At 40.9% G+C, this 26,879-nt stretch overlaps 2 protein-coding genes across 4 annotated transcripts in view; one reads left to right on the top strand and one right to left on the bottom strand.

Annotated features, from left to right (window-relative positions):
* Positions 1-230: 230 nt before the first annotated feature.
* PIGF (phosphatidylinositol glycan anchor biosynthesis class F) overlaps positions 231-26,879 on the bottom strand; it is a 38,926-nt gene continuing 12,277 nt past the window's right edge. The window contains exons 5-6 of one of the 2 annotated variants that reach the window (XM_085575925.1): positions 20,456-20,589; positions 231-628 (exon numbers count right to left, since the gene is read on the bottom strand). In XM_085575925.1, the coding sequence (XP_085432051.1) occupies positions 20,476-20,589 (114 nt within the window). In that variant the 3' untranslated portion in view covers positions 231-628; positions 20,456-20,475. Of the gene's footprint in view, positions 629-13,014; positions 19,100-20,455; positions 20,590-26,879 lie in introns of those variants that run through there. The other variant, XM_021544317.4, reaches the window with a different exon arrangement.
* Positions 2,469-26,879, top strand: RHOQ (ras homolog family member Q). Of its 2 annotated transcripts, none has more exons than XM_085575926.1 (5): positions 2,469-2,707; positions 2,865-2,923; positions 18,130-18,294; positions 19,036-19,131; positions 19,886-26,879. In XM_085575926.1, the coding sequence occupies exons 1-5, from the start codon at positions 2,566-2,568 to the stop codon at positions 19,916-19,918; spliced, it is 495 nt and encodes a 164-aa protein (XP_085432052.1). In that variant the 5' UTR covers positions 2,469-2,565; the 3' UTR covers positions 19,919-26,879. The 2 variants fall into 2 exon arrangements, with proteins under 2 accessions (XP_085432052.1, XP_021399994.1); XM_021544319.4 differs by having other exon boundaries at positions 2,477-2,707; positions 19,882-24,845.

The following is a 26,879-nucleotide window of genomic DNA, read 5'->3' as shown; positions in this document are numbered from 1 at the left end:
TAGAAATCTTACAAAAATCCTAGAAAGCAAAATTTTAATTCCTTAAATGAAAAAAATTGACTGTTTAGTATGCATATATGATACCAAAGTAACCATTCAGCACATAGCCTAGAACTAGTCAGAAAGTGTCCCTTTTGTGAAAAATTAGAAGGAACTGTTTTCTCATTTCCTATAACTTTATAGCAAACAATGAGGAATAAAAATACATTTTAAATATCACTAAGATGGTGTTTCTTTTGAACACTTCATACTGGTTTATTTTACAACCTTATGAAAGAAGTTAGGGGAAATGGCTAGATTGAGTGTCTTTAATAAAGATATTGAAAATAATATTTGTTATAGGCAATTATTTTAACTCTATATTTGTACTGCTGAAAAATGGAAGTATATTACACAGGACAGATTGTTAATCTATGTGAAAGAAGGATGTGAGAAGTTATCCATTGTGCTGATACAGCTGAATTGAAAACCTTCACTGAGCAGATTATAATACATTCTTGAGGAGCTGTTGAAAGCTAGAGAAGTTGAAGACAATAAACAAATACCCAGGAACTTTCAAAATGTGTATTTTCCTTAGAGCTGCACCATCCTTATCCCACTCCTGTGGCTGCTGGCTGGAAAATGACACCTGCAAAGGGTGAAAAACAAACCAAGTAATTATGCTGTGGATGAAACAACAGTCCTACATGGATCACCTATCATCCTATAGGTGATTCCACAGAGCCATATCACTCTTTTTAGGACACTTGTTAGGTTTTGCGAGGTCCCAGTCTTTCAGCTATGTGATTCCCTGGCTGTACAACCAGCCAAACTAGTGAGGAGAGAGCCAAGGTGAGAGTTTCAGTTTGCCAGTTCTGTATCTTCATTTTCTCTAAATATTTAGCACAGACTAATTGGTTATGCATTGTCTGAGCAAGATGGAGGATTGGATGAGAATCATTTGGCTGAGATTGTGCAAGTTCAAAATGATGATTACAGGATTTGGGAAGCAACACTAGCAATTAAGCAAGCAGCAGAGTGGAGGAAGCATACCTCCCATCAGTTGTGCAGATGGCAGCCTGGGCTGCTCGTGCTCAAGGATGTGTTGGGTACCCCTAAATGTATACATTGGCAAGAAAAAGGGAAGTGGATGTCACCTGGGCCACTGAGTATCTCCATGATTTCAAGTCCCTCATGGCTACCTGGAGACCTCTAAAGCAGTTTTCCTGAATGTGGAAACAGATGTTCCTGCAGGACATATATGCTCACTAGGAAAAGTTGTTGTCTGAGAGACCTGTGTACTGAGTCCTGTGCTGGCTACCAGTTGACTGACTTCTTGGTAAATCCAGCTTTCCTTTATAGTTGGCATTTTCCAAGGGCTGAGGAAATACCTCCTGGGGCAGCTTCTATCTCTTCATGGCTTTGATGCTCTCTGGATGAACTGTGATGTGATTGCACCGGAGCAAGCGGTCTTGGATGTCCTGCTCACACCCTCTGTGGTCTGAAGGCATGAAAGCTTGATTGACTAAGCTGAAAAACTTGCAAAGTAATAACTTTTGTATTTTGTCCTGGTTTGGAAATGTGTTTCATTGAATATTCAGATAAGCTTTGTGCAATGTGGGATTTGCATTTATTTTCTCCCTGAAGCATGTCAGATCAAATAGAAATACAAACTACACAACACAGAGGTCTCCTTATGGCTTGCACTGCTGTGTGCTGGTTTTGTTGTAATTGGATAGGGCTTATAGCACAAATCTGGAAAAATTGTAAACTCAGAAAGGCAATTGTTTCTGTCTGACTGTAGACGTATTTCACACCATTTGAAAATGTGAAGTTGGAAACAGCTTGCTAAGGTGACAGCCTGGTGCCACTGAACAGTGGGACTTTTGCTACTGACACTAGTGGGAGTATGATTTCACGCAGCATTTTTCATGCAGCATCTCTTTCTAAGTCTTGTCTTCTGGTCCTCGTGAAAGGATACTCAAGCCTGTTCAAATGACACACGTTGGCGTTCTTAAATCTGTTCCCACTACTGAATTTAGACCCAGAGACAACAAACTCAGCGCAGAACAAAATCCTTTTGCATCCCGTTGATTATTTTCACGCTTACCGGCACAGTTAGGGGCTAATACCAGAGGATGCTACCGGAGCTCCCTTTGTACGCGCAGGGCGATGCTGGGGGATCACCACGGAATCAACGCGGCCCCGCAGCTCGCGCGGGGCAGGGGGTGTCCGCAGCGCCCAAGTAACTTGCGGGGCGGGGAGGCGCCGGGCGCTGCCGTGCGTGCGTGCGCGGGCGGCGGGGCCGGGGCGCTGTGCGAGAGCGGCCCTCGCCCCGGCCCTGCAGCCCCGCGGGCCGCCCCTCCCGCTCCCGCTCCGGCCCCGCGCCCGGCGGGCGCTCCGTGCGCGGCGCGGCGCGGCCGGGGAAGGCGGCTCCCGCCGGGCCCAGCGCGGCGGCGGATGGCGGGGGGGCCGCGCCCGGCGGGGGCCGGCGGGGGCGCCCGCTGAGCGGCGGCGGCGGCGGCGATGCCGAGGGGCCCGGCTCGGCGGGGCGCGCCCGCGGGGCCATGAGGGCGGGCTCCGGCCATGGCCCATGGCAGCGCGGCGGTCATGCTGAAGTGCGTGGTGGTGGGGGACGGCGCCGTGGGCAAGACGTGCCTGCTGATGAGCTACGCCAACGACGCCTTCCCCGAGGAGTACGTGCCCACCGTCTTCGACCACTACGCAGGTGAGCGGGCGGGGGGTCCCGCGACCGCTGGGGGCGGCGGCCGCTTTCTCCCCTCCCTCCTCCCTCCATCCCCTGGCCTTGCCCTGCCGGGGGGGGCGGGCAGAGGGGTCGGCCGGGCTTGCCCCCCTTCATCCGCTGCGTTTCTCTCCCCTCGCAGTCAGCGTCACCGTCGGGGGCAAGCAGTACCTGCTGGGGCTGTACGACACCGCCGGCCAGGTGAGTGCCGAGCGCTCCGCGGATCCTCGGCCCCGTCCCCCCGCCCGCCGGCGATCCCGGCGCTGAAGTTATTCGCAGGGCTGTGGTCCGGGCTGGGCGGTTCAGAGGCGGGTTGGCGGGGGTGGGGGGCGATTGATAAAATCCGGCTTTAAAAGAAAACCATCGATCCAGCCTCGATTCCCGAGGGCGGGCAGGCGGAGACGGGCTTTATTTTTAGCGGCGCTGGGGCCGAGGCGCCACGGCATCGCCCGGCGCTGGGGTGGGGGATGCCTGGCGCCTGCGGGGCAGTGCTCCGGGCCGGGCATGGCCACTGGCCAGATCCCCCTTCTCCGGGGTTCCGACCCTCTCGCCGGCCTTCAGGTGAGGAATGTGCCCCGTTCAGCACAGAGGGCACACGCTGCCTCGTCTCCGATGGAGAGCCAGGCTGCCGCAGTTTGCCTTGTTTGTGGTTTACAGCACTCAAATAGCTACAAAGAGTTGTTCGAACTAAAGGTGGAAAATAATAACATGCAATTCTTAGCCACTGCCTATGAGATAACCTGGATTTATTTTGCTGTCCCAGACAACTCAAGTGATTCATTTGGTTAAGATCATTACAATAGTTGTGAAAGATACTGTGATGTCAGCATGGCTCTTAAGTAACTTTAATGATGGATAAAATACTGGATGTTTAGAGGGGTCACTGGTCTAGTGGTTTCTAAAGGGCTCCATGATTCAAATAATCTCTTCCTTAGTTTAACTTGCATGCCACGAGCCAATTATGGTCTCCAGGGTGAGAGTACTTTCTGGGGATCGCTTATTTGAAAGAGTTTGTGAAGAGCCTGACCCCAGGAGGTGCAGGCATCTCCCAAGGAGGTGCAGAGCATATACGGAAATGCAGCAGGGGTTTCTGTAAAGTTGTGTATTCCCTATATTAAACTTCTTCTTGCAGCCTGAGCATGTGCTTTAGTCTCACATGACCTCAGACATGCTTCCTTGTTGTAAAGAGCAACTCGTTAGACAATCTCACTGAAGTCGCATAGATTGAAGCTGTAATTTTTAACCATGTTGTTCCTATACTTAATTGAACAACTGCTGCCTGAATTAATGTACCTTTTTAGATCTGTATATAGCCTTGAGTTAGGGAATCAGCATTTTACCAGTCTTATATCTTTGTTAGGCCTGAAATCAGTAAAAAAATTAATTCCATGAGAATTGTAGGAAACAACACCATTTCCAGAAAGCTGAAGATGAGACTCTTCCCACAAAGACTGACTTCATGTTTGTCATCTCCCTGATATAAACACAAGCTAGTCAAATTTATACCAGCTAAGTGCATTTCTTATTGTTATCATAGTCCTATTTTTGAATAGTAGTTAGTTCAGAACACAGCTTTAAAATGTTGCTTAAGTAGGTTGCAAAGTGAGGATCTAGACAAAGTATTCGGTTAGTGTAAAACTAATATTTTTTTTATAATGAGCATTGGAAAGTGTGAAAGTGAGCCTAGCACTTCTGTACCTATGCACGGTTTATTTGGGGATGCTGTCTCAAACTGCTTGTTACTATCAATGTATGTGTTGTTAGCTTTGCGTAACCTTAACTAAGGTGGCTTCGTGGTACCCCACTCTGCCTGAATGTGCTGACTGCAAACACAGGTGATCTTTGGCCTCCTCAAAAGTCAGTAGGGTAAACTGGCCAGTTTACAACAAACAGCAAATGAAGGTGTTCCTGTTACACTAAGAAAAACTTTTCCGTGTGAAGCTGTATATAGAGATTTTTTCCCAGTTTCTGAAAAGCTGAAATCCTCATTTTGAATTCCAGGGCAGTTTCTGAGGCACCTAGAAATAGATCTTGTTGGCCTGATTCAAAGGACCCTCAGTTCACATAGGGTGTTTTAATGAGGCTGCCTTTGCAGATGAATCTGGTCTTGGCAAAACTCCCCTTTTAGTCAGATCTGTGGTACTAATAAAATCTTTACCTCTACCCCCATCCCACTTCAGCATGTTTGGGGAACTGGTGGATGTCAGAGACTGCCCACGGGAGCCCCATCCCAACATCTAGTACAACTAAAGAAGGGAGTCTGTATCAAGATGCCAGTCTAGCAACTTCATTCAGTTAAAAGCTGCTTTGTCAGAGCAGCTGACAAGCCTGTCTTCCCAAAGCTACACAATAATAGAAAACTTACATTAAAGCTTAAATATATACAGTAAAGAGCAGAAAAGACATGAGTTGATGATGTCTTCTCTGTGTTGGGGAAACAGCATGCTGTACCTGGTGCATGCCTGCTGCTTCCACAGACTTACATATGGATCAGATACATTGCTGCCCAAAGCAGGGATTTCTGTGCCAGCATACATCAATGCTTTTGTCTCTAATTCTGTCACCCCCAAGTAATTTTACTGTAAAATATTGGCCTGATAGTATAGTTTTGTAAAACTTGTCTGTGTGTGATCGCTGTGGTATCTAAGCAGTTCACAATCATAAGCATGTTTATACTTCCAGCCCTGGACAAAGTAAATAGGTAGAGATTTCTACAGATCTCCGTTCAGGGGGAAGAGGAGTGAAGAGGGTTAATGAAAGTTCAGATAGTGACTTACTATCCATGCAGAAAGCTCATAGCAGAAGAAAGATTAGAGATAAGATTTTGATTCATAGCTGGTGCACAGCAGGCTCATCACCCTGAAATACTGGCTTATCAGTGTGTGGGTCTCTTTAACTTGCGTGGTTATGTATTTAGCAACTTGTGACAGACTTTGCTTTGGCAGAGGAGTTGCAAGCTTTTAAGTTCATCCAGTACTCATTTCTATCTTGCTTCCTCACAACACACACAGGATCACATGTAGTAACTATAATGATGACATAAGGCCTCATATCTCCATGAGTTTAAAGTAGGTTGAAAATAAATCTATTAAAAGTCCCATTTTTCCCCTGGTAATATATATAGCAAGGAAGAATACCACTAGTGGTTCACAAAGTTCAGTTTGTACACAGGCCTTTGAGTGTGTGTGAGTTCAAGAAGGCTTTTCTCCAGCTGAAAATACTGAGGCCCTGGTTCAGCAGAAAATAGCCACTACAGCTGCTGGGCTGTGGAGGCTCTGAGAGCCCATTTGGGTTTGCAGCTGTGGAGGCAGCCTCCCATATCAGGGAGGCGGGTGGGAATTTGGTGCCATTCCTTCAGCAATTCCTCCCAGAGGTGGAGCTAGCAGCTCCTTTTAGCCTTGCTGTGTGTACTGGGTGGGTATAGAGCGGGTCTTGGTTTCCCCAGAAGATGAGAACTGTGCAACCTACCTACACTGAAGACACATCAATGCACTGAAGCTTGAACAGGAGGTGCTTGTGATACTGATGTTTGGAGGCCTGACTTTGCAGCAGCCTCTTCTGGAAGACTGTGTGTCAATTCTGCACTTCATTGAACAGGGTACATGGCAAAATCAGCTTGGGAAGAGAACCATGACTTCATCACGGGTCTGTTAAGATCACCATGTCACAGTGGTTTTGAACTGCTGGCAAGTGATTATCATTTTGCTCTTCAAAGATATCAGAAGTAATACTGCCAGCTCTCAAGATGTTAACATTTTTGGAGGAATGTCTACAAGCACTAACAAAGGGGTGGCACATGTCCCTTTGCCATGCCCCAAGTAGTTGGAATAAGTGATAGGACATACAGGAGTTGCCTTTTGAGGATTTCATTCTTTATTCCATGTTGTTGTTTAAAATGACAGTTGGAGTCTATCCTTCTGCCAGTTTCTTTTGGTGTAGGATTTTATTTCATGGTGTCCCTTTCTTCCAGAGTGTGTTGACCACATACAGGGGAAATCTTGTGCTCTGTTTTTGTATCTTTGCTGTAAAAGAATGGTTGGTATCTAGAGGAAGAATGGGGAATCTGCAGTAGCAGAACCTGTACTGCTTGTCTTGCTCTGGGAAGAGAGGTGCTGAGGCATGGCATGGCTGTTTGGTGCAGATGGGCAGCAAGCCACAGCAGGGTATGGTGAATCTTACTACGGTGCAGTGCCTCATAATAACATTTATATCCCTCAGCATCACTTACTGTTGATACTAGTGGGGCCTGGTTGGACAGAGCTGAGGTGAACTGTGTTCCTTGGCTCTCTGCTTTTATATCTCTGCCTAAAACACCCTAATACAGGGTCTGGTACAATGAAGCTCTTGGTGCCTTCTCACCTGTTCCGAGAACAGTACCACAAAACATGGTATTCACAAGCACAGAACAATCCACTTCTTTCTACATCTCAGCTCAGATGGTCACATTGGTTGCAGCCACAGCCATCTTAATTGAGATACACTGATCTTTTTGGTTGTAACAGAAGCCCTGATGCTAAAGTAATTTTAAGTTGGTCAGGCTGCTGAAGTGTATAAAGCTAACTCAGTTATTAGGGAGATGACTGTTTGCATTAATGAGTGGTGTAAAAAGAAATGGTTATAAATATGAAGGTGTCTGTGTGTGAGGTGTGGTTATTAAAATGGATAGTTCCCAAACCTGTGGTGGTTGCTTTAAATAAATAGCAGTAATCTCTATACTCCTTGCTGGCTCTTTGCCTTGGCTTTGGTAGGTAGCCCTGGTCTAGCCCTAGGTACCACTCCAGTATCTTACTGAGAAGAGAGGCAGCTGCTGGTCTGTAGCAAAATAGAAACGTCCCTCCTCAGAGCACACTGCTGCTTCTGAGTTGCCCCTGCCAGGCAGCTGTAGCTCCAAATGTCAGCCTGGAGTGAAGCAGTCTCACACAATGCAAAGCCTGCCACCCTTTACTGCAGAGGTGTAAACACCGAGACCTCCAACATAATTTTGGCAGATCTAAACATGTAATGTTAGCAACTAACATCCTGTCCCCTTTCTACACCCCCCCCCCCCCCCCAGTGCCTTCCTCCTCCCACATGCATTTTCCCCTCGCTCCCATGTCCCAGCCGAGCTGGCAGCTGGCACTGAGAGGCTGTGAGCTCATGAGCTCACTCCCAGCCCAGCGTGCTGGCCTATGAATAGCTCAGCCTCCGCTGAAGCTGCTCTATGCCTCAGGATGTTGCCAGCCACGTAGATTTAACAACTGGATGTGTGCAGATAAAATAAAAACATGCCTAGATTCTCCCTTTGGAATTTACGTTTTTCAGTGTAAGAAGAGGTGAAGTGCCTGAGCTAACAATCTCTGTTTAGAGCTCTCTAGATAAGGGTTTAAGCAAAGACAGACTTTCTCTTTAAAAGGAAAAGGACTTATACCTTCAGATTGGTTATTAAAATGGCCTTGCAACAATAATACTCTCAGTGCAAAGCCTGCATCTAAACGCCTCTTCACAAGCTGTGACTCATGCTTTGAAAGCACGGCAGCTTTCCTAGAAGGATAGGTAAGCACTGTTATCACCAGATGGGGAGTTGTGGAATGGGAACTGGTGTTCCGAGTTCCCAGAAGCATCCACTAGATAGATGTTGGAAACTCAAAACAGGTACATTTCATTTTGTGAGTGCCGAAAGCTCCATGGTACTTCTGAGTAGTGACGCTGAGTTATGTTAAAATCAAATCTAAGGGATGCATTTGAAAATGTAGATCCAGAATATCTTTGCCACTTTAACAGCAAGTTAATGGCAGACCAAAAGAAAGAATACAAAGCAAACCAAGTTTGACAAGTTCTCTGAAATTTCAATTTTTGTTATATTAAAAGCACATTTTTATGAAGACTACTGACTACTGATGGACCCTTGCTAAACACTGATTACATGGCCAAGTAAAAAGCCCTTTTTTCCCAGGTTAAGTCAGCAGATATTCTTTTAGTTTGTGACAGAGTGCTGTCTGAATTTTACTAATCTTTAATGTCTTTGACGCACGGCAGCATTGTACAATGCTAGGTAAACATGACCAACTAAAAAGGCAACACTGAGTACAAATCGTTACTGCTCTTCCAGGACATTGTTATTGCATATCCTCTTACTTCCCGAGTTCATTTTAAGGTGGTGTGTGCACCTGCACTCAGCTGAGTATCATATAATCTACAGCTGTGCTGCAGGAGGCACCAGTGATGGAATGGGACAACTGGGTAAGGTAGCATTACTGGAGTTTTTCTGAATGAGAACATATGAGACCCTGGGAATTTTTGTCAGATCCATACTTAGACTTCTCCATTGAAATCTGTTTTCTTTGCAAAGAACTCTACATATTTTGGTAAATAGGAGAAGTATAAAAAAATGCAGTTTTCATTTATAGCCTAACTCCTGATTCAGCCTCCAAACTACATCTTAAAAGAAAGTAAACAAAATTAGATGAGAACACTGTCTCCATAGCACGGACCTACAAAGAAGAAGGGTGTGTTAGGGTCTGATCCAAAGTTCTGTGTTAGCTGGCACCCTACTGCTGATTTCAGTAAACTTTGTTCCAGTTCCTTTTTTAACAACACATGGACAAAGTGGATACAAAACCTACTTCAGCAAGGTTTGTTTTTTGGTGGTTTTTTTTTGTTTTTTTTTTTTTTAGGTTAATCCTGGATATTCAAAATGATGAGCCAGCTCTTCCTACTCACATACACCACTACCTAAAAAATCTAGGACATTAAAACGGTTTTGCCCTTTGCTGTATGTGGGTTTTCTTCAAATCTCTGGCCTTCATCTATCTTCATGTATAAATCTTACTCTGTATCTGTGGGGCACTAGAAATTAATCTTTCATTTAAAGGTGAAAAGGGTGTGGTTTTTCTTTATAGAAACTCCAGGAACCCGGTAATTAATAATATAAAGCACACTGATTCAAAATTCTGCAGTTCTATTGTGAATTATACATTTCAACATCTCAAACATTGATGCTTTGGGGCAGAACTTCAGGACTTTTTTTTTTAAGCTTCCAAAGCAGCAGTTGCATTTCTAACAAAATTGCTCCTCCTCTAATGAGAAAAAATGCAAAATAAGGACACAGAGAATAACTGTGTCTTTTTACTGCTCTGTTCTGTGGTTTTTATAAGGAGTCTATTTCTTTGAATTGGTGATTGGGCGAGTTGTGTTAAGAAAAATGTATGAATGCTACATGACACTTTCAGCAGTTCTGAAGAGGTTGTGTAATTTGACACTTTACAGTTACTGTCCCCAGTCTGTTTTAATCCCGCTACATGCTGCATCTGTGCTGTGGCACGTGTGCAATAATTCTTTGCTATGCCAGGCACTCACTGGTGTGCACATAAAAATGCAGGTGGCAGCATTATTCTCCAGAGCAAAGCAACATCTGTCAGCATCCTAGGTGAGTATATTGCTTCACATGAATAAAACACAGATTCAGAGTACCTCAGGCAGCTTGTGCTCTAAATTAGATGCAGTCACGAATGCTTTAGGATCATCATTACGACTTAATGCTACTTCCTGGTTGGTCTAATTTCCAGTTGGGATTCAGTGTTGGAGTCAACGAGGGATGGATGCCAGGTGTGACCTGGGATGCATCTTTAGTTATGACCAACAGATAGGCCAGCCACAGGCAGTGAGATGGCTTAAGAATTTCTCACTTAAGAAAAACTGCCTACGGTTTTTCAATTGCCTTAACATCTGCTAAGTGTTTATCACATTCTTCAGTGGGAGCTGTTAGCCCTAGCAAATGGGAATTGATATAAAAAAAGGTGCAGAAGACTCTTAGGAACTCCTTTCTTTCCAGAAACTCTTTCACTGTGATGTGCTCATTCAAGGTGCACATAATGGCCCTGGCACCCCCTGAGAAAGTTGTGTGATGGGAGCTAATCTTGAGGAGGCAGTAAAGCTGTAATCTTCTGTGTGTTCCTCAACACTGGTCTGAAAAATGTGCTTTTGGGGTTTATTTGTAAAAGGTAACTAACTGATCAGTCTTGTTTGTCTGATCAGTCTTTATACAGGTAGCAAATTAAAAGACATATCTGATATTATATGGATAACTCTCTTAAAACAACTCTGCTCTGTAGACTGTTTTGCCTGTGAGAACAGGTTATATTCTTCTGTGAAAATAAAGGCAGAGAACCCATCTTTCCAAAGACCAAGTTCTGCAGAGGATCTGTCCAGGTCTTCTGTGTCAGGGTGCATTTTGTTTTTTAACTTTAATTTGCTGTACCTGAAAGAATGGTAAATCCTGATTGTTCATGGCTGCAGACGCAACTGGGGTGAATTCCTTTCCTGGGGAAAATGGAAATCCAGTGTAGAAAGAATGCTGTTCATAAGTCACTGACAGTGAGAAAGAAATGCACGGCAGGACTGAGATTTCTTATGGGCAAGGAGTGAAAGGGTTTGTCCACACCAGCTACTCTGACAATTCTCAGCAGCTCCATAGTGGGTAGACAACAGGTTTAAGTGAAGTGTTCAAGTGAAACTGTGCCTGCAGTCAGCTGAATACATGTTCTGTTGATACAGATGCTGAAATAATAAACCCTATAGAGAAAATACAGGGGCTTTCACTTCTAGAAAACCAACCAGCAAGGTGAAGTTCTCATGGTGATGGAGAGAAGGGAGTGTGCTATTGAGACCATCTAGGAAAGCAGTTTAGCATTACCACATGGAAAGATGTAGCATTTGGACAGTACTGAATCCCGTATTAAGGATAGGATTAAATCTGATCACTTAAAGGCAATTTTGTGTATAATAAAAGAAATATGCTGTCCTTCCTGTCTCTAATGATGTAAAATTCATCTTACTAGGCTCCATCTTCCAGCTAGTTATTTCTCTCTATCCAGAAAAGCTTTTCAGACATGTAAGCAGCTGCACAGTTCTCAAATATGCCAGGAGGAAAGTTTTGTTATTATAAAAAAAGGTAATTCACAAACCCTGGGATTTTTCAATGTATAATTCATATGTCCTTTGAACAGTCCTCCTCACAGGAATTCAGAAATGGATTTAGATCCGTTTACTTCATTTTTAGAATACAATGGAAGAGCACTTACTCTGCAAACTTGCAGCCTTTTTTATAAATTAAAAATAGATGCTGGGCCGAAACCGACAGCTTTTTGCACTCTCTGTGAAACCTGTGCAAATAAACCACAACAGGACAATTCTGCTTTCTTTAGCAATGCAAGCTGCATCCTCAGAAGCCTGTGAAGAGACAGAGGGTCTGTAGTGCACTTTTCCCCTGCAGCCAGGGAATAATCACTGTGAGTTTCTTGTTTTGTGCATTCAAAAGCTAGGGGCTACAGATGTAGGCAACTGAAAAATCAAATGCAGTCATCAGCGTAGCAGAGCTTGGGTCGTGGAATTGGATAAGCAGATGTTTTATGGCAATGCACTGTCAGTCCAAACTGCAGCTTTATGCCAAATGGTCCTGCATTAGTGGTGCCTTTTGAGTGGCAGTGCCAGGAAACCAGCATCCTGGGGGACACTCCACCCTCCTTCTTGCAAAGGGTTACAGTGTTACACAGCCCAGACTGAAAAATTTGAAGAGTGTCTTTTAGCCAAGGAAGCAATTTGTGCTTGGCATGGGGCAGTACAGGCCACTTCCCTCTCTCCCTTCCCCCACCAAGCGTCTTGTAGAATCAGAAACCACAGGGTGATTCAGCGGAGTGAAGTCCGTTTCCTGGTGTGCTTCTGGAGTTAAGCAGCTGCTTTCAAAACCTTCAGACAGAGGCTTTGCCTGCTGCTTTATGGCAAAGCTGCAGGTCAGCCTTTAATTCCAAACAATTTGGGGGAGATGAACAGATGAGTCCAGAGGCAGCTCTGAGTTGTTACTAAGTCCACATATTATGTACATCAGTCATTATGGTTCACTTGTCCTGTTTTCCAAAATATTACAGGGGGCCTTCTGAAACAGAAACTTATTTTCAGGGAGGAAAACTGAAAAATGCAGTCTTGAAGGACAGCTTTGAAATGCATTTTAAAAATTGAAATATGACAGTTCATAATGAGAGAGAACTTGTGACTCTTGTTACTATGAAGTGGTTAAAACTTAGACTTTTACCAGGGATTTTACTCTTCAAAACTCTGTCTCACTGAGCCCCTCTGAGCAGTAGTGATTACCCTTTGCTGCATGAAGGTTGGATTCCTCTAGCAACTCTGCCTGATGTCTATTTTTGGCTTCCCCTCTAAAAACAGATGGTTGGGAGTGAGAACCTCTCTTTACGATTGCTGTTGTAAGCTGTGAAAGCAACAGATGGTTGCTAACACAGAGATCACAAATGCAGAGGTTTTGAGCTCCAGTTTTTCTTCCAGTGGTGCAAGCTTTATTTTGTTTCCACCCATTCACTTTATACCTCTTGGAATAGAAATAGGTTTATCAAGGATATGTCAGTAAAACAACTGAAAATGCATTGTTAAAATTTCATTCCTAAACTGCAAAACACATAAAATAATTTGTGGATATGACGGCCTGGTCACAGAGCAAGAAAACGAGGTAAGTTTTCTCACGGCGGACTTGTGAGACTTTTAGGGCATTGTAGAGAAATTATGATAGCTTGTTATTGTAAACAACCTGCAGGTGGTGTTTTTCTACTCTTGGTTTTTCTGTTCTTCTCAGGGATTGTGAGAAAAGTGTTTTGTTAATTAGCCAATCAGGTAGAACGTGTCCAGTCAGTCTATAAAGAGGAGAGGTTTTCGCATTAGAGCAGTTGTTGTGCAGAACAGCCTTCTTGAAGTCTGTGCCGCTTTCTTTCTCAATAGTGACAAGAATTCATTACTTTGGTTCTGTCAGAACAAGATACTGAGTGTGGATTAAAACATGACACATCTTAGGCCCCTTGCGTCAGCGTTAGTGACACATCAGAATTTGGTTTCTCCTATTTTCTTAAAAACACTAGCAAGGAAATAAAAATCAACCAGACAGATCTAGGTTAACATTGTCTTCACAACCTTCACAACTTGAAATGGCAGATCTGAGAGACCTGGACTTCCTCATAGATCTTGGTCAAGGTATGGGAAGGTATTGGCTGCAAAGGACTAAGTGCCTTTCATCTCTCAGACAGAGAGGCCCTAATACCATTCCAGAGGAGCAGGAGGCCTGTGGTCTCACACTGCTGACAGAGGGGCAAGGACCTCTGTCGCTGTGTCCAGCACTTCAACTCGAGCCGGGAGGAGCGCGATACCATGGATCTGGGAGCTACAAGGGCTCTACATACAGAATCCCTGTATGTCTGCGCCTCTCACTTCAGTTCTAATAAATATAAGGAAAAAGTGCTTTCTGTGGGTCAAGAAGGTTGTCCAGAAATTATTATACTCCATTTTGTCCGAGTTTATTTCATTTTTTAAATATTCCACTGCACATAAGCTGTGTACATCAAAGGCTTTTGGAGTGCTTTCCAAAGACTAATGCATTAAGCTAGCAAACCTCTACAGATGGGAGGATGCAGAGAGAGGATAATGATTTGCTCAGGACTACATACTGTGTCAGTGGCAGAATTTGGAATACAGTTTCCATGTTTTTAGCTGTGTTTCAGCTGATATCCATAGAATTAGGCAAAAGTATCAATTCAAAATCAAATGCATGACTTGAAATGGGACACTGTGTTCTGCTTTTGGTCTGAGCAAACCTATTAAATGAAGAATATTATAATGCTGTGGAATTGCAATACCAGTCTTTAGTCTGCATACAAAAAGTTTCTCAAGCCCTCTGTTTCTGAACAGGTAAATGCTGGAAATAGCCAGATTTTGGACATGTTAGAGCAAATCTTCATCATCCAAAATACAGTATTCAAATATAAGGCAGCACAAAATCTCAGGCAGATTATTAGGTACTGCACATGGAAAAGGAGACCTAAAGGACAGATTTCAAGGAACCAAGATAAAGGCAATGCTAGACATACCTGCAGCCTACCATAAGAAGACATGGTAATTTTGAAGTCTCAATTTCCATTCTGCACTTTAAAAACAAAAGCCCCCATTTGCAGTTGAGAAGCCAAGTCCTTAGGTCCTTCATCTCATCTCCTTCTTCATGTCTGTTGTGTACTGGTAGCTGCCCTGGGTTTCCACAGGGATACTAGAGAAGTTATGAACAGCCCTGCTGTGTCATGTCTTCTAGAAGGATCACAGTTCCATAGAACATTAATTAAGTCAACATTCTTCTGTCCAATTATTTTGAAGTTACTACAGCCCTCATATTTTCTGTATTCACCTGCTTCAGCAAACAATTTTTTTTAACCTCCAGAGTATGTTGGAGAATGAGCTGTTTCACTATTATAGCCTCAAGTTTTTGAGACTTATGCTGAATATTTCAATCCTTGGGGGCTTTCTTGCCCATCTTATTCACATTCTTAAAATATTTTTGCTAATATCCTTAGATATTTTTAAAGCCTAAATATATATGTAGTGCCTCCCCCAATCAGATTGTCTAATTAGTCTAATTGCTGTATAGTGTGGTATGTACGTGTACTCAAATTGGAATTTGTTGACTGGCTAGTATAATCAATTTTGCCATTGCATGTAATTTTAGAATAAACCACATTTATTTCCCTTACACTAGATTCAGGAAATAAATAATAGTTGAAACAGTAAGATTTTCCCAGACTTCTCTAATATTCAGTCTAAATTAATTTGGTATTTCAGCTTCGTCTACTGCTTGTAGCAGTTATGCTAGCCCAGTACATCAGAGAAAGTTTACAGGTTTTATTGCTGTTTCTGAGGGGCTGTTAGGAGGCAGAAGGAGTCTTTAAGCACAGATGGCCTACTAGATGCTGACAAAATTGAAGCAGTTTCTCCCAGGACGACTCAGGACCAGTCCAATCATGTGGTGGGAGGCTTTGTTAGAACTACTGCCACTATTAGTATCAGTGCACACCTAATGTTCAGAGCACAGACAAGGTTTAAAGGAGTGCCTGGGAGTGCTGTCATGTTTCAAGCAGCAGGACTGGTGGGTATAGACAAATTCTCTGATAATTTACAGAAGCTTAAATGCAGTGAAGCCACGGCAGCAAATACCACACGCATCTTTGGCTGTGGTACATGATGTATCCACTGTGTATCCAATCACATTTTACTTGTCTTCCATTTAACTCTTAATTACACTTGCCCGCAGCTTGCCCAGTGGAAGTGGGATAGGGTATAAATCAAAAGGCATATAAACAAATGCAGGAGCAGGAAAGGAGTTCAGACCTGAGACTAGCTTTAAGAAAATTATTTATATTTGCTATAAATAAAAGGTCCAACTGTAATTTGAAATGGATTAACTAAAGAGCTATTTTAAGGTCAATGGACTAACAGTAATTTCTGGTGACAGTGAAATGCTTTCTTCATTCCAGCATGTAGTGCAGGCAGTATTCTAGTTATGCTAATCCAGGTATGAGATTTTTAGAAAATGTAGAGTATAGGGAGGGCAGCTCTTTGGTGGTAGGAACAAATTATAGCTTTTAACTAGATTTTTTAAAAACACAACTTATTCACTAATACCCCACATATGATTTAGAGCTGAATTTGAGAGCAACTGACAGATCCACTTTGTGTTATTTCATGCAGATTTTGTACCCCAGGGAACAGAGTAATTGGTAGTTGAGAAGCTTCTTTTAGGATTTTAAGTCTCCACCCCAGAAAACAGAGTGCAAGACTGAGCAGGATCCAGCTATATAAAGTAGTAGAAATGAAACATAAAATACATGCCTAAAAAACCTGAATGTTAAAAGAGTTTGAACTTCCTGTGTTTGGTGTTTTGAAGTTATTTCTGCTTTCTATGATGAGTGTCCACAGATTTGGAAGAGACATGGTTACTGTTTCTTCTGAATCAGGGCAAGAGCCTGACACAGGCAGGGAAAAGGCCTGTCAAATGTTGTAGCTTCAAAGTGGCATCAGTTACTGTGATTGGGAAATTGGGAAGCCATGTCAACAATTAAGCATGCTCTAGCTAATTGACAAGCCTGTTTACAAAACTAGAGTGGATACTCAAAATGTCATAAGAGTATGACAATGATGATCACTTCCTTGCTACTGCAGAATTTCTGTCTGTGCTTGTCTTTCCTCCAGTTCATGAGAATAACAGCTCTCTTTCCACAGCTGTTGACTTCCAAATGGAAAGATGAGCCAAGCAGAAACTGTTCTGAAGAAGTTCTCACAGTTTTTCTGAAATTCATGTTTAAAACCTAACAAATCAATGAAGGGCATTTTTGAGGGTGTGACTACAGGTTAATAATCTGGTAATGTGGCTGTTGCCAAGGAAACAGAAATTTAATTTTCTGTCTCATTTCAAACATGGACTTGAATTACATTTCTGTCTCCATGTTTAGTGAACAAATAATTGCATTATTTGTGAGACTTAATTAATATGGGCAGTTTACATGGGAAAGAGGGAAACTGCTGCAGCAGCCCTAATAAATTGGTGTTTACTGTGGAAGGTATAAATCCAGCATTTGTCAGAGTCTCTGCAATGCCTGGGCTCAGTCTTAGTTATCTATGTTGCAAAAACCACCAAAATTCTATAGTAGGAATGATAAGGCATTGGTTCACTGCCAAAGACCAAAGGAAGCCTTACAGAGAGAAGCTGAGGCATGTTCCCTCCGGATGTTAGCTAAAACATAGGGCAAAATTCCACTTTCTCCCTTGCTAGACAGAACTCTGATTTACAAGAGGGGCAATGCTCCTAGGTACTTGTGTTGTATGCCCTGGCAGTAGGACTGCTGACTTTAAATGCCGGGGCTCTAAATGTCCTAAATAATCTTTTCACACTAACTCTTCCCCAGCACTCCCAACAAAGAGAGGCATTAATATTCCACTGATAGTGTTCTTGATCCTGAATTTCTGTTCCATCTGATCCTTTGCTGGGCTTGCTAGTAGAAAGCACAGTCTAGACAAAAGAGGTCCCTTCTGATCCTTCCTACTGCCCTGAACACTAAGAATAGGACTGTAAGCTTTCTAAGAAACAAAGAAAATTCTAAGGAGGGCTTTAAATATCACCTCTGTGTATGATCCAAAACAGAACATTTAAGTGCATCAAACAGCCTTAATCTAGTCTAGCTTTGTATAACCTGGATGACTCTACAGCAGGCACACCTGCTCATTTCTCTACAAATACTAATCTTTGATCTGCAAGTATTGGTTTTTTCCTTAAGTGAAAACTTTTTGAATGGTAATCTTCTGTATATTCTCATAGAGAAGCAAGTTTCTATCAGTATTAACACATTTTTCAAAATATTTATATTCATATATACTTATCTTCATATGTAGATTTTGCTCTAACAGTGACACTAAGTAACCTGGAATAGTTTTAAACATTCAGAAAGTTTGCCTCAACAACCTTCATGAAATACAAATACAGTTTCTGAATATAACTGTTAAAATACAGGCAACAATTTAATATTGCAGATAACAGAATTTTTCTTCCTTAGGAAGACTATGATCGTCTGAGACCTTTATCTTACCCTATGACCGATGTCTTCCTTATCTGCTTCTCAGTGGTAAACCCTGCTTCATTTCAAAATGTGAAGGAAGAGTGGGTACCGGAGTTGAAGGAATATGCACCTAATGTTCCCTTTTTACTAGTAGGAACACAGGTATATTTGGTTCTGTTCTACCTTATTTAAACAATTAGGATCATTGTACAGTGCCTTTTCTTTGGGCTGGAAGTTGAGGTCCAACAGGACCTGAGCAGCAACTCCTCCTGCCTTTGAAGGAACAACCCTTACAGATGGCAGAAAAACACAGATATGTGTTGTTCTCCAATTATCTATCTCCGTTTTGTTAAAAAAACCTATATCCATTTGAAATACAGTGGCTGGCAAGATGGGCTGCATGTCTCCCATGTGACTTTCTAAAAAGTCATGGGACTTACTGAATAAAAGTGTCTGCTCATGCCCATGTTACTGGAATTACTTGGGTTTACAACTATTAGTCACATGAAATATTTGCTGAAGCAAAGGAAAAGGGGAGAAGCGAGACAATTTCCTCTTGCTTCTTGTGGGTAGTGGACTGGGCTTTATTTACGAAGTGACCCACATGCTGGTGTTACCTTTGGGTTAATCTTTCTGCCACTGCATTTGGTGTTCTAAGATGATCACATCTAATTGAAGTGCTGAGTTACAGAATAAATGCTTCCTCCTTCTGGATTAAAGGCTCACAGTTTAAATTTAGGGTTTTGAATCAGGAAGGGTCCACAATCTGAATCATGACATGACTCCATTTTTACAGAGATAATAGTCCATTGAATAATTCTCCTTTAAAAAGAGGGTATCATATTGCCTGCAGACTTTTGTTTAGAGAAAGTATTCCAACATGACTTCAATCTTTCTTGCTAGATTGATCTCCGTGATGACCCAAAAACTCTGGCAAGACTGAATGATATGAAAGAGAAGCCCGTATCTGTGGAGCAAGGACAGAAGTTAGCAAAAGAGGTAAACTGGATACTCCTATATGAAACCAAGTAACAAAGAACAACAACAAAGCACCCCTATTTCTACTTGACTTTGTCTTCCTTTACCACTTTTTGCATATCTTTTAGCAGATCACATATGAAATCTTATGACTGCTTACCAGTTAACAACACTTACTTACATTAACAAATATAGGTAACAAGGAGACCTATGTAATTACACTTTCTTGTCAGCATTAGTTGTAATTTTCAGTGTAGACACTTATAAAAGTTATACAAGCTACATAAATATTAATCAAAGATAAATAAAATCCACATACTGGTTGAGGTTGGAAGGGACCTCTCCTGCTCAAGCAAAATGTTGGAAGCATCTTTTAGACATTATCTGAGAATGTTATACTACCACTGTAACTACTGCATGGATAATGCTTATCAGGACACTTACAGAACGTTTATTTTTGAAACACAAATGAGTCACCTAATTATTTTTTGCTCTTTAATTATCAACCATATCTTAGGCTTCCACTGCCAATCTAAAGAACTTTTTTGTTTCCCATAAGAGACCAATCAACTTAAATACGTTCCAAATTTCTGGACAAAAGACAAATCTTATTTTCTCCTACAGGGGGGTACACATTCAGATAACTTTTAGATTGCAGCCAAACATTGCAATGTTGCTATGTGGGGTGAAGTGGGGGGAAAAGCAGAAGTGCCCAAATGGAATTGAACAGCTGAGACATACTGCTATTGAATTAACTTATTTTCTTGACAGATAGGAGCCTACTGTTACGTGGAGTGTTCAGCTTTAACACAGAAAGGACTGAAGACTGTTTTTGATGAAGCTATTATAGCCATTCTAACTCCAAAGAAACACACAGTGAAGAAGAGAATAGGCTCAAGATGCATAAACTGCTGTTTGATCACGTGAGAAACATTTGACAATGGCCAGGCTTACTGTGAAATTCTACTGATTTTAAATACAATGCATTAAGTACATAGTGAATTTGTTCCAGGTTTGAAAGTTAAACCTACGTTTCTGCCTTCTACAACCAGTGAAATCCAGAGGAATAAAATCAAACTCGATGAACTTGTATTAAGAAGCCACCATATCTGTTACAAATATTTTATTCAGACTGGAAGGTACAATCTCTCAGGGTTACGCAGTCTAGAGGAAGCAAAAACTGCACCATGCTGAAATGGCATCAATGTGATTTTACTGAATGGAGATGCTTGGCCTAAAATATTCTAACTGAATTTGGACAGTCTTCTGCTTTGATTATATATATATAGCTCTTAAAAAAACCCAACTTTTGCACAGTCTGTATGGAATCTGCACAAAGAAATACCTTGTCTCTTTTTGCTCCAGTTATCTGCTTTTGTATGTAAGCTGCTTCCGGTTCCAGTGTATCCACAGAGGTGCAATAATCAGACCAGCCATATAGCCAAAGGTAGCTCCGAGGGAACAGGAAATGGGCCATACCTGAGGGGAGAACGCAAGGTAAAAGCAATGAGGAAAATGTCTGTGGTTTTTTGTACTTCATGAGCACAAAGTCTAGGTACTGAAAGACAGTAGTCTTATTCTATTTTAAAGCTTGATGTGCTTTCCTAAAAACACCAAAAGCATAACAATCATCTTCATGAACACTAAATGCTGTTGTACAGTTTATAATTAATATGCATTAAAATGTAAGCAGGCTTCTGGCTATTGCAGACTTTCGTTTGATAGTCCAAAAACTATGTGGAAACAAAAAACCCTCAGAAGGATTTATATTTCCTGACATTCAGCTGACCTAACTTCCTACTCTGCTGCACACATTTGGATACCTACAAATTTCTCAGCAATTTCTCCTTTCAATCTCTCATGGTGTTTTGAAACTTTTAGATGTGTATAGAGAAACTAGTATTCAAATAAGGCCAGAGACTGAGATGGATAGAGGTTTGTTGGCTTTTTTTTTCCTGAAAAGTATGTAGAAGGATAAATTTCCCTTTAGCTAGCAGTAGGTAAGGAACAGAAATTTGGAAGCTGACTGAACATCTTGCACCCAGGTCATCAAATTTGTAGTAAGCCAGTTATGTCAAAGAGAGCTTTAATTAAATGCTTTATTTTCTAGTATAAGAAAAGGAAGCTGACTCAATATATCTGACTCACTTTAACAAACCATCTTGTGTAATAAGCCAGAGTAGTAATGGAATTCTTCCCTGCCTTTTTTTTTTTAATTGGCATTGATTTGCAGGGAGGAGTGGCCAAACCAAGACTTAACTAGTTTGTCATCAGATGTAGCTTATAATACCAGTCCACTCCATACCGCATTTGATGAAAGTCTCAACTAAGGTGGTAATTAATTTATTTACTTTAGAATAAACAGAATTCCCAGGCCTCTTTAAAATTCTCCTTTGCATTTTTTTTCTTTTTTTGCAAGGACAGTTTTGCAATTCCTGCTGTACAGTGCATATTCCTAAAGCAAAGATGGACTGGACTCTCCTATTCTTTTGTTTTTTAAATTAAGGGGGATATTCCCCCCTGCCATAGTCTCACTTGAGACTGAGAAATGCACTAGACAATAGAGGAAATATCCCAATCTCCAGCCTTGTTTTCTACTTCGCTTTGACTTGCAATTCATGAATATCAAATGAACTTACTCTTAACGGTACTGGTTCCTCCTTCATTCATTTTCCTAGCTCTGATTCTTCTCTTTACTTCATTATAACTTAAAAGAATATATTTATTCACATCCTTTGATCATGGGAATTTTAACTACAAATAAGAGTAATGTATTTTGTCCTCTGCTTTTTCATCTTTAATCTCCTCAGTTGTTTCATCTTCACATTCCTTAGCATTTACAGATTTATGTTATTTGGAGGTCTTAAGGAGTGTAGCAAAGATGATTATTAAACAAGGTGCCTTAGGTACTCTTTATTGACCTTGTTTCATTCTTTCACTTTCATGCATTCTATCTCTGCTGCTTGTTTTTGTTGCTGAGTATTTCAGTAGTTGCCTCACAAGCCAAAGATTTGCTTGTTTTCATTCATTTACTGTGTATTGTAGATCATCTATAAAAAGCCTTGAGAGGCTTTGGCATGGTAAGTACTACATTTGAAACTCACATAAGTTTGTGGCCTTGGCTAAACTTACACTTCAGGTGGATCTTTTCAACTTTTAAATTAAATGTAATTATTTCTAGCATTTTGCATATTACACATGTCTAAATAACAATTTAAAAAATCCCTGAAACCTTTCCACTCACTCAGTAACATCCATATGGAACACAAGTCATACTTTTTTATCCACTGATGAAGTCAAATACCACTCTAATGTCCACAAAAGTATGGACAAAGGCTTCTTAACTCGGTGGTGCTTTTACATCATATTTGCTGAGTGATCAATGATCAATCCTTCATTAAATTTTTACCTACATTAGGTGAATTTGTAGTTGCCTATTTGCTTTCTAGAACTATGGTAGACAATGGACTCTGAATTGATCATATTCTCCTAACTAGAGAGCAAATACCTCTGATGACCCAATGACCCTGTATATTGTGATATTTTGTGTATAGTGGGTGATTTATTGGTATGATTAAAAAGATCTCTGATGATTGTTGTAGCCTCTTTCACCTGACTGAACTGCAACTTGGGATTTGTTTTTTCAATAGCTATGTAACTTTTAATATTAGTTATGCCTCTGTCGGTCTTCTAAAACCTTCAATTTTTGCTTTGGTTTTTAAAAGTCAGTGTTACCTTACATAAGTTTCAGGCTCTCTCTCTTTAACAGTTGAATCTCTGACCTCTGAACACTCACAAATGGCAGGTGGAAAAGACAGGGAACAAAGGGAAGAAAACATAAAACATGCCATCTCCCCATCTATGAATAAGACATAAAGAGACACCAACTCATCCCTTCTAGTGGCATGGAACAGAGAGGTGCTAGGCTGGGCACTTATTCTTACTGTGCTGCTTGGACAGCCCAAAGTAGTTTTGAGGGCAGTTTGATTGGCCTTTTGAAAACTCCCCAAACACAGCAGTTAAAAGCCTGGACTTAAGAGTGTTGCTGTCCTTCTGCCATTTTTTCTAATCCTCAAGACTGGGCAAAACCCCCTAACAGGTCATAATACCAGTTTTGCACCTTTTATTCTTGTCTGTTGACTTTTAGGCTACATATAGCCTGAAGCACCCATGGGTATATCTAAAGCAGCAAGTTATCAAAGACAGATTAAGATATGGTTCTTAAGCACATCAGCTGCACTAAAATAACACTGCTTTCACATGCTTTTGACTGTCTACAAAATGGGTTGCTTCTTTCTGTGGAAGTGGGTTGCTTTATTTTGTATTAGCTGCTGGCCTCATTTTTCTGAGACACAATCACTTTCTTCTGGACCTTTTTAAATGACTTTGACTTACTCAATTGGCCTGCTTTTGCCCTCTTTTTTATATTATCTCAAACTTGGTTTAAAGTCCTTGACTTGGTATGAACTGCCTGTAAGTGATAAAAATCTAAGCAGCAATATCTGTTTTAAGAGATTCCATTCTGCTTGCTTAAAATATGCAACTTGTAATACACCCCTCTCATCCCCTGAGAACTTTTCAGCTCAGCTCCTCCTACACTATGCTCCCTTCTGCCCTGAGGAAGCTGACATATCCTGCCCCAGTACTGATGTCATGTCTGGGCTGGGTCAGCAGCAGGGGAATAAGATGTTAGGCCACATGGCCTGGCTGCATTTTTGTTGAGGGGAAAAAAGGCCGATAAGGAGAAAAGTGTGGGGAGCGCAGGAGATAGAACAGAACATTTTTCATTAAACTGTCATGAAATGCCTTATCTATCTCAGCAGATGGGACACATCAGCTACCATTCTCACAGTCTAACACAAGAAGAATCAGTTTGCATATCAAATGCATGATGAAAAGGGCAATTGTTAACAACATGTATGTAGATGATTACTAGAAACCTGAACAGCAGCTTGGCAAAAACAAATTTTAACAAGAACAAAAAATGCTTTTTAATGGACAGAGCATGAGCCAGTGTTTAATGCAAAATTATTCTGATTTCTGCTATTCATTGAAATTTTCTTTTTGCCTTTTCATCTGGCAGCAGTGTTAGGACTTCACAGGAATTTCTTTAGGCTAGCTAAATAGACACTGCAGAACTGCAAGGATTTTAGTCAATATTAGAACTAATTTTAAGAATAATGACTCAAAATAGGAATTGCCAACCTTTCAGGACACAAATGAGCTAGTTTTCCTCAGTGCTCTTTAGGGCACCTAAGATTCTATGATGTCAGAATGCTTAGCATATTGCATGGAAAGCAGAGCATGCTGCAGGATCCCAGCAAGGTATTAGCTCTGCTGGACTGTGCATGTAACTAGCTAAACCAGAATTCTGACTGCATGACAGTTTTTTCATCTATTACCAGTCTTGCATCCCATGCAAGGGAATTACATAGACATTGATAAGGACATAAGGGCCAGATTCTTATAGACAAGAGGAGCAACACAAAGTTTTTAAAGATATTATGAAGTAAGCAGCTGCCTGCTGGAATTTTCATTATACAAATGCAAATAGAGTGGGGCAATCTACTGTATTTACTTTTCAGTAAACTTAAGAGTGTTTTTCTCATATTCCTAAACATGATTTTTTGTATGCTTACTGTTTCAAAAGACTAATTTCTGACTGTCAATTAGAAGGCTATGTAATAATTTTTGTTTCATTTTAAAATTGAATAAATGAGCACAATTATTTTCCCTCCCTGTTTCTAACATGCCTTAAATTCCTGATTGTTTAGTCTGTGCTGTCTTAAAAACTTCAGTACATGCCTTTAATCTATTTTGGTTGCATGCACATGTTAACTACAAGTGTCTTATCACATTGTACAGAATGTGTGTGTTGACAAGCACACACCAAGAAGAAAGTATGAGGTTTTTTTCAGGCTGGCATTTGTAACTAGAAGTTGGTTTAATGGATTTGTGTTCTAAAGTTTTAGCAAGCATAACAGCCTTTGATCTCACCATTAAGGTTTACACTGAGAAAACATATTATTAAATAAACAATGATAACCACACTAAAGTGGAACAAGCTTCTACCTCTGTTTAAAACAACTCCAACTGTGTATTATCCCTTCTCATATTAAGCAACTTCTTTTATAACAGAACTTTCGCAGTAGGTAGTAGACCCAAAAATGAATACAAGAAGGCAACTGAGCTGTTTAAGAAGAACCAAAGTAGAATGAAAGTTCGTAGTCCCATTTATTCACTTGAGTAAGCACCAAGAACTGTACCCAAGATTCTCTGGATTATTTTTCAGGCTACAAATGTCTGGGAGGTATCTAAGACTAATATTTACAGTTATATTGGCCAAATTACATGGCAGTCAGTCAACTCAGGTGAGCTATATCAGCACTACCTATTATGCTTGCAGTAGCCACTATGAAGTAGGAATATAGCAATTTTACTTCTACCTAATGACAACAGTGTAAGCAGAATATTGTTTCAAAGTAACTTTTTACCACTAGCAACAGGTACTACAGATCAGAATTATACTACAAAAAAACCCCGGATGTATGGGAGGGCATGCACACAACAAACACAGAGACATGATTTAAAAGTCTGTTATCAAAACATGCAATAAACCCAGGAACTCCTCAGTGAGCTAAATCCAGTTGTTGTCAGTGGCAAATGCTGTGTCTGGAATAATAGTTCCATCACATATAAAGTGTGCTGATAAAGTTGTGGTCTTTAACTATACCATGTTGTTCTGCAACTATTTTCCTCAAGCTGAGTAGACAAAGGATGTGCCTAGTAACTCCTACATCATCCCCTTCTGTTTCAGTGCTGGTGTGTTTAAGATTCCACTTCTCAGTGACACGTGAAGCCAGGATCCTGAACACATATGGTTATTAAAAGCACACCATCAGCTTGAAACAGGCAATCTGGAAAAACAAAGCAACTGTAATAAAGGAAGTTATTTTCTATTTCTTTGTAGAACTGTCCTAGCTAACTGTAACCCTTACATACCCATTGTGCTTCAGTGGCCTAGAGGCATCTAATGTGGATGTACAACTCTAAATGGTCTAGAATAGCCTTATTTAAATCATCACAATTAAGTGTTGAAAACTGTTTTAAAAATTGCTGAAAAATAAGGTAACAATCTCAAAACACTGGCAAAATAAGTCTACCAGTCTAACTGAAACATGCCTGGCAGAACAAGTCCTGGAAAGTTTATTAAAAACAAACAAAAACCCAATACAACACAGAAATATAACTACTGTAGTGCCTAACCTGCATTTCTGTAAGGCAATTATCTTTACCTTTGTCTGAGATAAGCTGAATTCTACAGACCTACAACTAGGAGTAACAACAGACTAGGCCTCCCTGACCAATTGTTTTACATAGTTACAAAATCTTTCTTAAAGCTAGCAGAGGAGTAACATATATGGCATGCTTAAAAGTTGCTTTAAGAACAACAGCAGAATAATGAAAAAAAACTGAACCATAGAACACAAACTGACTTTCAGCAATATATTTTATACTTCTAAGACAAATGCTTTATATATTTTTCATCTCCATTCTCAAACATTATTCAAATAATTAATGTTAGTTTATTTCTGAAACAATGTTCCTTTTAAATAGTATTTACTTAGCATAGAAGTTGTTGTATGCTTTAAAAAAATGCAATTAACATTATTATTTTTAAGGGTAGAGAGGCACACTAATCTGAATATCCCCTGTATGCAATATTTGTCAAACATAAACATGGAAAATAAAGTGAAGATTTTCTGAGA

Source organism: Lonchura striata, chromosome 3, assembly GCF_050655825.1.
Source record: "Lonchura striata isolate lonStrDom1 chromosome 3, ASM5065582v1, whole genome shotgun sequence".
Taxonomy (NCBI): Eukaryota; Metazoa; Chordata; class Aves; order Passeriformes; family Estrildidae; genus Lonchura; species Lonchura striata.
The sequence above is the reverse complement of the archived record's forward strand: the minus strand, read 5'-3'. Positions and strand labels throughout refer to the sequence as shown.